This window comes from Typopeltis vanoorti, chromosome 11 (assembly GCF_054136105.1).
Source record: "Typopeltis vanoorti isolate ZY-2024b chromosome 11, IOZ_Tvanoo_1.0, whole genome shotgun sequence".
NCBI lineage: Eukaryota > Metazoa > Arthropoda > Arachnida > Uropygi > Thelyphonidae > Typopeltis > Typopeltis vanoorti.
In genome coordinates, this window is record NC_143559.1 from 107,699,384 (window position 1) to 107,712,780 (window position 13,397).

Genomic DNA, 13,397 nt, shown 5'->3' on the forward strand with positions numbered 1-13,397 from the left:
GATCCTGCCATGCAGAAAAACTTGAACCAGCATTGAATGAAAGCTACTTCTTAATTACAGGATGCCTGAAACCAACACCACTAAAAGACCTGTATACTTCGGCTGGTATTGCACTCCCTTCAATTCGAAGATCTGCATTCTCAGCTGACAAAAGCAGACAAATGAATGATGAATGCCACCCACTATTCGGCCAGACCCGCAGTGCCCCAAAGACTGAGATCCCGACATAGCTTCCTTGCAACTGTGAACACCTAAAAACCTCCCAGAGACAAGACTTCAACAATGGCTTGCACTATATATCCTGAAAATAATACTGGTATTCCAACAGCCAAACATCTTCCACTTGGTGCCCACTTGGACTGGAGTACTTGGAAAAATCTCAACAGACTTCGAATGACAGGATGCTGCAAACAAAATCTCATCAAATGGAGCTACTTCACTGGCCAGATAACTGTGAGTGTGAGACAGTGCAGTCCATGGAACATCTTTCTTGTCCCTTTCTTCCATCACCTTGCACAAAAGAGGACCTTATATCCTGCATAGAAAGAGCAGTTGATTATGCAAGATACTAGAGGAACATCTGACCATATTTATTATATATAAGTTATGTATAATTTCCTTTTTTTTTTTCATATTTAATTATTATTCGCTGTATAATTCACCGTGCGGTTAGTCTAGTGGCTGTGCGCTTCGTAACCATATGCCTGGGGAAGGAGTGTCCTAGATTCGATTTCCTTGGTGACATGAGGAGCTGAAGGATTCCTCAGCCATAGCCAAGTTAGCCGGTCTTGGGTGTGGACAGTAGGGTTTTTTCCCCATTTTATCCTGGGGTTTTCATCCCCCAAAACAGGCAAACTGGCCTTGAGAACTCAACATTATGGAGATAGGATATACAGGGGCATAGGACTGACCACCGTATCCTGTGAACAGTTTGAGGTCCAATGATTAATAAATCCTTGACACCGCAAGGTAAAAAGAGGGAAAAGGAATATGAGATGAGATGTATGTCCTCTAAACGTTAACTGTCTGTCTTCCACCACCCCTAAATCTTTAGCTTCATCTATTTCCTGGAGTACAGTTCTGTCAATGTGGTACACCTTGATGGAACTGTACTCTATAGATTACAAACTGTACTCAGCTTGTAATCTATATGTCTCATGATACAATACATCTGAATATGTTGAAAATTGTAGTATTACTCTTATGTACTGATGAATCTGAATTACAGGGCAATTAAAATATAAATGTTATAATTATAAATGTTATAATGTTATAATATAATGTTATAAATGTTATATTGGGGTGCTTAAGGGTCAAAGCTGTATAACTGAGAGGAGACCTCCACATAGCCTTTAAAGGAATGCGGAGAACCAACCAGGGCTTCTGACCTAATGTTCAATCCTCACCTTCTCGTGGTGCACCCTGTTGGGTATCTACTTGGATACTGAACGGACGAGGATGGGCTGGCAATTTGGGATTTAGCCGACCAAATTGTATTCTTATTGGTTAAAACCAAAATATAGAATGATGGTACAACATGACAAAATTTCATGCCGGCTAGGGCGTCGCCCGGTTAAACAAGGCCCCCGTTGTTTTCGGCAGGGAACCAGGGGGAACAGCGAAAAGTCAGCTACTAGAACAAATCTGAAAATAAACCCCAACTCAACATCACCAGAGTTAAAGATCGGTACTATCAATGTAAGAAGCCTGAATGGCAAAGAAATGGAGCTAGCTGAGGAATTAGATAAGTACCAGATCGACATAATAGGGGTGACTGAAACAAAAAAGACCAAAACTGGTGAGATCTTTCTGAGCAATAAATACAAAATGTTATATTCAGGCAATGACAATCAAGGAAAAGAAGGAGTAGCCATAGTAGTCAACACAAAATACGAGGCTAATCTTCTTGAATGGCAGTCAGTCTCAAGTAGAGTAATGTGGGCAAATATGAGAATGGGGAACTGGACAATGAGACTTATTTGTGCCTATGGTCCCACAGAAGGTTCTACTAAGGTAGAAGTGGAGGAATTTTTTGAGGCTTCAGAAAAAGCAATTGACACAATGAAAAATGAAAAGTTGGTCCTTGTTGGGGATCTAAATAGCAGAGTAGGAAATGATTGTGAGACATACAAAAATATTTTGGGAAAATTTGGAGAAAAGAGCAAAGCTAATAATAATGGCAAATATCTGTTGGATTTCTGCTCAGGACATGGACTGGTTATTACTAACACCATGTTCCAACATAAAAATGTGCACAAATTCACATGGAGAGAAGAGGCTAGGAATAAGAAAAGTCTCATTGACTATGTTATTGTTGATAGTGATATTTTCTCCCTGGTGCAGGACACCAGAGTGTACAGAGGATTTGAAATTGGAAGTGATCACTATTTAGTCTTGAGCAGGATAAAATTGAATTTCATATTGAAAAGAATAACATGTAAGAAAGTTTTAAAGCGAATAAAAGTTGAGCAGCTCTCAGATGTGAAATGTAGACTAAAATACACAAAGATTATTGAAGAAAAAATGAAAGAGTTTGAGAACAGGAATCAAACCTTGGAGATTCAGTGGTAAACTCTGAAGAAAACATTGATTGATTCTGCCAGAGAGGCATGTGGTGAGGTTGTTTGTAAGGATAAAAAAATCAGAACTCCCTGGTGGACACAGGAGGTTAAAGAGGCAGTGAAGGAAAAGAAGAAAGCATACCAAAAGTTCCTGTCAAATAAGTCAGCTTGTGCTCTTAGAGAATATAGAGACAAATGCAAGAATGCTAAACACTGTGTAAAACTAGCTAAACAAAAGTCATGGGAGGACTTTGGCAAGAATATAGAAAATAAATATCAAGAAGGTGGCAAAATATTCTGGAGGTTGTTGAAGAAGCTTAAGAATGGAGGAAAGAGTGTTGTAAAAGTAATTAGAGATGATAAAGGTGACATGAAAACAGGCGAAAATGATATCCTTGAAGTATGGAGTAATTACTTTGAAAAACTGCCTAATGAAACAAGCAGTGATGACAGCACAGTGATAAAAAACACTGACCAGGCATGCAGTCAGGAATACATACTTGAAGTAGAAAAAGCCATCAAAGGCTTGAAATGTGGAAAGGCAGCAGGAGTAGATGATATTTGACCAGAAATGCTGACGTATGGTGGTATAAGAGTCTTACAGTGGCTGCACTGCATAGTTCAGAAAGCCTGGACAGAGGGACGAATTCCCGATGATTGGAGTAGAGCTCTCATAGTACCCATATATAAAAAGGGAAATAAAACTGAATGTGAGAATTACAGAGGTATTTCCCTACTGAGTGTTCCTGGTAATATTTATGCAAGTATACTTGAGAACCGGTTGAGAAGAATTGTGGAAGAAAAGCTTGGTGAAGAACAAGCTGGATTCAGGCCAAATAGAGGCTGTCAGGATCAGATCTTCACTTTACGACAAATAGTCGAGAAAGCATGGGAATATAACAAAAATCTGTATTTAAGTTTTGTAGATCTGGAAAAGGCATATGGCAAGGTGGCAAGAGAGAAGCTATTCAATACGCTATATGGTGTCAATGGGGCATTATATCAAGCAATACTTAGTCTTTACTTGAGTTGTAAGTCAGCAGTTAGAATTGAAGGAAGTACAGGAAGATGGTTTAATGTTAAATCTGGTGTGAGACAAGGATGTACATTATCCCCTCTGTTATTCATTATCTATATGGATCACATTATGAAGTAAAGTGGTATTATACATGATATCAAAATTGGAGATGTTAATGTCAACTCTTTGCTTTATGCGGATGATGTTATACTTGTAAATAAATCTGCTACAAGTCTGCAAGATTCTCTGACTAAATTGAATAGCTGTTGTAATAGATATGGTATGAAGGTAAGCAATAAAAAGACAAAAACAATGAAAATAGACAGAATCATTGAAAATGTCAACTGTGTTGTGAATGGAGAACCTGTGGAACAAGTAAAACATTTCAGCTATTTAGGCACGATTTTTACTGAAGATGGTAAATTAAATATAGAAATAGACAACAGAATCAGCAAAGCTGGTATGGTGGGAAGTCAATTGAATAAATTCATATGGAATAAGAGAGAAATTAGTCACGAACACTAAATTATCTGTATACAAGACAGTGTTCAAACCAGATTTAACTTATGGATCTGAGAGCTGGGTCAGAAGTAAAACACTTGACCAAAGACTAGAGACCACAGATATGAGAGTCCTGAGAAAAATTATAGGCGTGAACAGATGGCATCAATGGCAGTATCATATTAAAAACGAGGATATTAGGAAAGAACTTGACATTGTCTGCATCCAGGAATGCATTAGCAGAGCTAATCTCAGGTGGTGTGGTCACTTAAACAGAATGGGCGAGGAAAGATTAGCAAAAGAAGTGTTCTCTGCCAGGTTGGCAGCAAAACGACCCAGAGGAAGACCAAGATATAGGTGGATTGATACGGTACAAAGTGCTTTAGATGATAGAAATATAAGATCTGATAATGTTGGAGTCTTGACAAGTAACAGACTGATTTGGAGGAAAATTGTAGATAGGAAATTAATAATGATGTAATTTTTTTCTTGTAGTACTATCATGTCCTGTACACCCCTTGAGGGTACATGGCAGGAATTTGATGATGATGATGATGATGAATGTTATAATTGTAAAAGTGAAGCAAATTATCTTTAAACAAGAGATCCTAAAAAATTTTAAACATATCTGAACCCCAACTTCTGCTCTCTCTCTCTCTCACACACACAATCTTATTCACTACTTCCAAAACTAAAATTTTGATTTGTTAATGCATGAGAGGCCAGCACTTACACCAAATAAAAATTTATTCTTTTAGTTTCATACACAGTATATTCTTAGCATTTCAGCAAGATATGCTATTTAAAGAAGACATATATGTTAACATCAAAGTGAAGAACAAAAACCACTTTTATAAATGTCACACCTACCTAATGTATCAAGACACAATTAACAGACATATTTAGTGAGTAGAGTAAATGAAATTATCTCCATTTCTGTTTCTTTTATCTATATAAATGATCATCTTTCATTAGGCATTTCTTCAGATCTGTCCATAGTTCCCGCACTCAAACTGTGGATTCATGACCAAAGCAAATAATAATAATATACACACAATAACTCCAACACATGCCACTCCATTTTGAATAGTGTTAATTGATTAATATGTATTTCACTGTGCACAGTTGCTGTCTTGCAAAAATATACAGAACTATCAAACATGATATAAATAGACATATATGCTGCAGTCTTGGATGAAGAGGCACAGAACTGAAAGATTATTATATTCATTTAAGTCCTGAACTAGAGAACATTTGCTAAATGTATTCATGTAAAATAGCCATTACTAAGATAGTGTGATACATTAGCTTAATAGATTGATATTATGTATTTTCATATGTAATAAGAGATATAAAGGAAATTGTTTTGAGAGAGTGAATGAGTAAGTTATGTATTCTGCAAAGATTTACATTAATTTTTATGGTAATGGCCTATTATTATTAATTATTTATGGAAATTGTGATATTTTTACAGAATCTGTTCCAAATTCAAGAATACAGACAAATAAAAAAGCGTCAGATTCTCAGTACAAGGCTTCTTCAAAAGTGTTGGCAAAATCCAAAACCCAAGGGTCTGAATTTGTTAGCTCTGAATATCCAGATGCAGAGCCAAAATCTCTTCTAAGTACTCGCAGGAAACAACAAGAAAAACCTTTTGCAAAACGTGTATATACTTTATGTTTTCCTTTCTTTTAATTTACTGTATCTAGAATACTTGACTTTCATTGATTATGTCTTCCATCTTGACTGATACTGATTATATATATATATATATAATATATGGATATAATATATGAATATATTATATATTTTTTGGACTTAAAACCATTCTATTTGAGGTATTACCCATCAAATTAATTGGTCCTTCAAACAGCTACTTACATGTGTGATATGGATATAAAATATTTGAGGATATAAAAGTTATAGGCTTGTAGAGTGTAGTAGAACTCTAATTAACTAGCCTTCAGTTAACTGACATGTAATTTAATCAATGTGAAGAATTCGAGATCAGTCAACATTATTTTTCATCAGTAATCTACCCAGAATGAGTTTGAGTGTCACACATCTGGCATGTACAGTACACTAACGCATACTGTTTATATGCATCTTCTGTTCCTCCTGTTAAACCTGAAGTTTACATAGCTATATTCAACTTCATTCTAACTTTGAAAGTTGTGAGTAGTTGGGATTACCAGTTTTGGATTTTATATTTCATATGTTATGTATTTATACCTATTTGTAGATACTTTTTTTCATCTTAATTGAAATATTCATTATTCACTAGTTCTTAGGAGCTCATTTAAACCATTAATGGTGGTGACTTGACTGTATTATTGTTCGGGCTTTTTTTTTTTTTTTTTAAAGAATGCTTAGCTAGTTTTATTATAATTAATAACTGATAAAAAAAAAAAAAGACAGCTAAAGAAAACCTATAGTTTATTAAAAAAAAAAAAAAAAAGCTTAAAAGCTAATATTTCTCTAACACTAGCATTGTCAGGAGTGAATGCAGTAACAAAATAAATGATAATGTATAATTATTTTTTATGTAAATTGTAAAATTTACATAAATTGTAAATGAACTTTTAATTTTATAGACAGGATATTTCTGATTGTCTTTAGGTGTGAAATGCCTAATCACTATCCTGCTTATTGGAGAAGCATCTTGAAAATGCCCAATGTTTGGACTCTTGAGCAGGTTTCTGAATTATGTAAAAGAAAAAGTAAATAAAATTCAAAAATTATACAAAATTAGAAAAGAAAATTCCTTAGCTCACTCAGCAGGTTTCTGAATTATGTAAAAGAAAAAGTAAATAAAATTCAAAAATTATACAAAATTAGAAAAGAAAATTTCTTAGCTCACTCATGCAGTTAGTGTAGGTTTATGACATTTTGTGTGTGGGAATAACATAAGTAAATTAAAAAAAAAAAAAAAAAGAAGAAGAAGAAAAAAGAAAAGTGATTTTTAAACAATGGTTTTTTTAATGTTTATTTTATGGATAACTATCTCCCAAATATAAGAAAGTTATTATAAAAGAAACATGTACTTATAAAAGGAATTTGGTTTTTATTAGCCATTAACAAATAAAAAAAAGACTATAAAGAAAACTGACTAGTGTTAGATCTGAAATAGGCGACTTCAAATTTTACATGACATCACATTCCAGAATCTAACAATTAACAAAAAATATATATGCATACTCATCTTTTAGCACAGTATAACTATGTTTTTTTTTTGTAACAACATCTTGTATGATAAACTGTGAATTATGTGAATTTAAATTAATGTATCTATATGTCTAGTATGAATGTAAGTCAGCAAAAGGGGCAACCATTAGGCAATCATGAGAGAAATCATTAGTGAAATATTATAAATGAAAGAATGCGTATTATTCAGCAACATAGGGCAAAGATCGCCCTAATACTATAAGCGCAACGTAAGCACCCGCAGGCATCACATCTGAGAAGACATCATGATGCATACGTTCCCGGAAACAAGAAGTCCCGTATGTTGATCGGTGAAGTCACCCAGCCTGAGACCAATGGGTGAGACGATAAGAGAAATTCAAACTCGGAAAGGTGGCGCTCTAGGGAAGCATGTAAAACTTGCGACACGGAATTAAATCCCCCCGTTTTTTCTTGTTCCTGCATTTCTCTTCGTGTGCTCCAAGAGTTCATCGCAGTTCAGCTCTCATTTTTGAGGGCTGACTTACGAAAAGATCTGGCATGACACTGCAGCAGATTTCATCAAGATCAACCGCAGGCCGTCAATGAGAAGGCAATCGACTTAAAACCTTAACAGAGAGATAGCGCCTAACTCAGGTGAGCACGTGTAACCCACGTGGCGATAAGATCGAGACAAACAGAATCGAAACAAAGAAGGAAGGATGGAAGAAAACCGATAAAGAATAGATAAGTACTCTCACTTGTTCTAGCCCCTTTTGAGAATTGACTAACAGTGTTAAGAGAATGCATCTTAAAATTTGTAAATGGAAGAAAGAGTGAAGAACTAAGATTTATGTAAATGACTATGCTTTTGAAATGAACTTTAAGAACTTTCAGTTAGATAGAGATTCTGTCATAATTAATCCGAAGAGAGATTATTAATGTGCTGAAATGCCTAAATGTCCAATTGAGCTGTAATTAAGAATGTATTATGTGTTGAGTTATTGAATTTGCTAATATTTTGAAGTCAATGCATAATGGTTTTAAAGTGAGAGAATGTACTACTTTAACTTGTATGTCATTATATGATGAGTTTAATAAATATTTTGATTCCTTACATGTATTTCTGATCATGATGACTGACCCTTCATAAAACTTCGAATCTGTGATCATGTGTGTGTGCGGGGATACCCCAATTGAAAATAGTAGGGCACAATTGCAAATAAAATAAGCCAGAGAACCCAAGACTTCTAAGAATTCAGTTAACATTATTAGTGGCACCTGATAATCTATGTTTATCCTAAAGGTTAAGTTTATCTCTAACTTTAAGACCCAGGCTGGCGCAGATAAAAAATAAATTTTGCCTGAGTGACTGGTATAACTCATAGAATTCAGGGAACAGGTAATCTCTGGTGGCCCTTAAAAGGTTAAATTACATAAGAAAAGGTATAAAAGAAGCGAGACATAACGATAAGACTAAAATTAATGAAGATCACATAACAATGACGCAACCGACTTAACAAAGAGGTACATGCGATAGAATTTGATATAGCGGCTGAAGTAGGAAAGGATAAAGTTAATTATATTGCCTCGATATATCAATATCAGAGATATACAACGCAACACTAGTTTCACCGTGAAAGATGAGTGGCTCCTTCAGGATGAAAAACATAAAGATAATGAGAGAAGTACAGATTACTGAGGGGAGGGGAGAAATTAAGAAAAACAAACATCATAATATTAACACTTGAAGTGTGAGGAGACAGTGAAGTATGGCATGCATCATTTATTTTTCTAGCATAGTTTGGAGATGATTAGCTCAAAGTCCTAAAGGTAAAGCAATCTAATCACTAATTTCCAGACATCATTTAGAATAAGTCCTTTTTTTTGTTAAAAGAGCCATGGAATGAATGAAGGTTATAGATTCTTTAATCCAGGAAGTTAGTAAGTTTTCCTCAAGATATGGCAGACTTTGTTTTATTCGATATCTTGATGTGTATTGAAAGAGTGGTAATCCAGCCTTGATTTATCTTCATTTTATATAATTTGCATATAATTCCTTCTTTCTTATTTTGAAAATTCTGCAGGTCTGACCTATGTAGGAAAGCCCACATAAACAAGGAATTCTGTAGATCCCTAGATGTTTGAAGAAGAAGTTAATCTCTTATGAGAACAAAGAAGAATGCATATGTATGAACAGGCTTAAAAACCACTTTGATGTTATAAGTTGTAAGAAGGTTCACAATTTTAATGAGTAGATTGTTGGCATAAGGAATTAAATAGTCTCTATAATGAATGCCAAAATTTCATCATTCTGATTTGGAGGAAAATTGTAGATAGGAAGTTAGTAATGATATGTGGTACTATCATATCCTGTACACCCTTTGAGGGTACATGTCAGGAATTTGATGATGATGAAATTTCATCATAGAGGAGTATTAGAAAATAGTATTTTTTGGATGATTCTCCATGATACCTGTTGAGGATGAGCCAGTTGAGTTGAAACTGGAGTTCCTTTTCCCTCTCTATTCTCATTTTAATTATGGAAACTGCCCCCTCCCCCTTAAAAAAAAAAAAAAAAAAAAAAAAAAAAAAAAAAAAAAGAAGAAGAAGAAGAAGAAGAAGTGTGATTGATGCCTTTTTTTTGTGATGGATGATGAAGAGATGAGAATGAAGATAACATCTAGTGAGTGGGCTCTTGGTAAATATCCAATGAGAATCCATTATCAGATGTTTTTGAGATCAAAACATGACATCAAGAAATGGTAACTTGCTTTCATTCTCCAATTCCGTGGGTGGAGAATGAAGGCAAGTTTTTGGGCAGAATAAGTAGCAACATTAAAAAGTTATTATTTTTCATATTGATCCCACATAAGGAATTGATGTGAGATGCAAGTGAGAATTGAAATAGATGTGATTAGCGTTTTTTTTTTAAGTGTTTGAAGATTGTAGTTATTTGGGAATACTTCAAGGAAGAATGTTTTAGAAGATAGAGAGAATAAAAGAGGAAGAAGATAAGCAGTTTTGGTGTGTTTGCAGCTGCACTGCAAAGGGATTCTAGGTTTTAACAGGCCCAAACAGAAAGTGGAGGAATCATGGATGCCAATTCATTGGAGCATAACCATTGAAGTCTCTGTAGAATAAACATAGTACCAAAACATTGTATATGTGTAATGTAGGTTGAAATTAATCTGTAATAGAAGAATCATATATTTTGCATCTAGTGTTGATTTCATCCAATGCTTTCAAGATTTTTCAACAGTTATTTCTTTTTAAGAAGAGTGGTTAATTGCTATTTCTGCTGATTCTTTAAATAATTTTTTACCAAACAATATAAAAAAAAAGTTTTTCTTCTTTAGCTTTAAGAATTATTATTTCTGTCACTATTTATGCTCATTTTTAATACATTATACTTGACAAGAAATTGTTCTTGTTTTAATGCTTTACCTAAACATAAGCAAACAAAGTATTTCCATGACTTGTCTACTTGTATATAGAAACTGTTGACTTCACGCTACTCAGTCCAGTTTGAATATCATTTTGGAAGCTTGTTTAAATTTTTTGACAAAAATGTTCAATATACAGCATTTCTCTTTGTTGCCAAATTACTAGATACTTTTTCTGTGAAAAAAGCTACACCAGATCTGTGTTTTCTTTTCCTTTCAACATTTTTAAAATGTTCTAATATGTAGATTTCTCCAGAACACCTCATTTGATCAACATAACATACCAACAGGTCCCTTAATTAGCAACATCTTAGCAAGCTGAGGTGTTGCTAACTTCTTTATAAATGTACCTAAAAGAAAACTTTGGAGCCACTTTGAGATCTTTCCTCAACAGATATTGTCATCCTAATTAGATACTATGAGGGTGGTCTGAAAAGTTCTCAGCCTAACAATGAAAAAACGATTTTATAATTTCAAAATTATTTTTATTTTTCAACATAATCTCCCTTAAGACTAATACATTTATTCCAGCGATGCTCCAGCACCATTATTCCATCCCTGTAGCAGTTCTCAGTAAGATCTGCAAAATATCCCCTCTACAGCTGCAATCGCCTTTTGATTCAAAGAAAAATGCTGACCAGCGATGAAGAGTTTTAGATTTGGGAAGAGATAGAAGTCAGAGGGAGCCAAATCTGGGCAATAGGGCAGATGCTCCAACAATTCATAGTGCAGATCCCTTAATTTTCCCATTGCCAAAACACCTTTGTGGGCAGGTACATTTTCCTGATGAAAGGTGATTTTTTTCTTCTGCAAACCGGGTCCTTCTCACAAATTTTTTTCGTCTAGTGTGATTAAAAGATCGGAATAATATTCCCCGGTTATTGTTTTACTCTTTTCAAAATAATTAATAAAGAAAATGCCTTTAGTATCCCAAAACACCGATGCCATGACCTTTCCTGCTGATGGAACCGACTTTGTCTTCTTTGGCGCTGAACAACCGGCTTCTGTCCACTGTTTTGACTGCTGTTTGGATTCTGGTGTATAATGGTTAATCCAAGTCTCATCCATAGTAAGAAATTGATGCACAAAATCAGTTTTATTCTTGTTAAAATGCTCCAAGCACTGTTCAGAGATTTTCATGGAAGTATGTTTTTGATCTGCTGTGAGCAAGCATGGCACCCATCTTGCTGAAAGCGTTTTTGTTTGCAATTCTTCATGCAAAATATATCCTACCCATTCTTTTGAAATGCCTATAGTCTCACCATTGACCATTTGGCCATGTGGAACGAATTCTTTGTGGATAATGCCCTTGGAATTGTAGAAACAAATCAGCATTGTCTTTACTTTTGACTTCTCCAAGTGACTTGTTTTCGGATGTCCCTCTTCTGGTGGTCTCCACTCAACACTCTGGCTCTTTTTTTAGGCTTATACTCAAAACACCATGTTTCGTCACCAGTAAAGATTGTTTCAAGAAAATTTGAGTCCTTACGAGCGGTTTTAATGAGGTCCTTGCAGTGTTCAATTCAATACATTTTTTTTTGGTTATCGGTCAACTTGTGGAGAACAAATCTTGAATTCAATTTACGAAGGCACAAACTCTCAGTCAAAATGTTGTGCATAGTTGATTTTGCAATCCCTGATTCAATCAATCAATCTCACAGACGATTTTGGTTTTCTTTGATGAAATCACGCTTTTTGGATGCTAACTTTGTTCAGTCCAGTTTTTGGACTGCCCGGCTTTTCGTCCCCAAGCATCTCATGACTATTTTGAAATCACTTAAACACTTGTAAACTTGAGTACAGGATAAGCATTCATCACCATATGCTTTTTGAAGTATTTGATGCATTTCGGTAAAACTTTTACCAAGTTGAACACAAAAGCCAATTGCAGCTCTCTATTTGAAACTCATTTTCGCACTGTTCGTCAAAACACACTGTAACTCTTGGCACTATAACTCGGCTTCTAATGAAACAAATGTCATTAGTTTCATTAATGTTGTGTCAACCTTCATTAGTGTTGACACAACATTAATGAAGGTTGCTGCTTTCGACAACAAAAAGATACAACAGGTGGCGCCACTAGTTTCTTCTATTTTCGAAAAGTTCAGTTTTTTTTTGGACAGAGGTTGTATATAGGTCAAAGGGTGTTCTGGAGAAATCTGCACATGACAGAACAGAAAAGACAGATCTGGTTTGGCTTTTTATACAACCAATGAAAACCATCTGGTACTTTGGCAAAGGAAAAAAAAAATGCTATGTATTGAATACAACAGCTTTGTTAAAAAATTTCAAGATTCTTTCTAAATGGTAGGCATTCCCACTCAATGCAATAGCAACCAAGGCATGGTCCTGTATCAAGTTAAAAAGAACATAATTCTTTGTTCATCAAAAATCTCCATTTACAGATCTTGGGTATGACACACATCATGTTGTACATGATGTGTATCATACACAACATGACACCAGCTAGTATACTTACATGCAGTGGCGAAGCTGGGTGGGGGGGTGCAGAGGGGACGGTCTGGCCCAGGTGGCACTTTGAACCTTTTTGAACTTTTGCAGTTAATTCTAAAATACAATCTCAAGAACTCATTTCCAAATATTGTAATACTACTGTGACTTTTCCTCACAATTGCTGTAAGTGTTGTTAGTTGTGAAAGGAGTTTTTCTAAATAAAATTTGATTAAGAATTACCTACATTACATATAA

The 13,397-nt window shown here is 34.8% G+C and overlaps 1 protein-coding gene across 4 annotated transcripts in view; it reads left to right on the forward strand.

Moving 5' to 3' along the window:
* Nucleotides 1-13,397, forward strand: part of LOC150101919 (uncharacterized) — a 153,086-nt gene that overhangs the window by 48,462 nt on the left and 91,227 nt on the right. For 3 of the 4 annotated variants that reach the window (XM_090400263.1, XM_090400264.1, XM_090400262.1), the window contains one exon: nucleotides 5,555-5,743. In XM_090400263.1, coding sequence (XP_090256389.1) covers nucleotides 5,555-5,743 — 189 coding nt within the window. Of the gene's footprint in view, nucleotides 1-5,554; nucleotides 5,746-13,397 lie in introns of all 4 variants that reach the window. The other variant, XM_090400265.1, reaches the window with a different exon arrangement.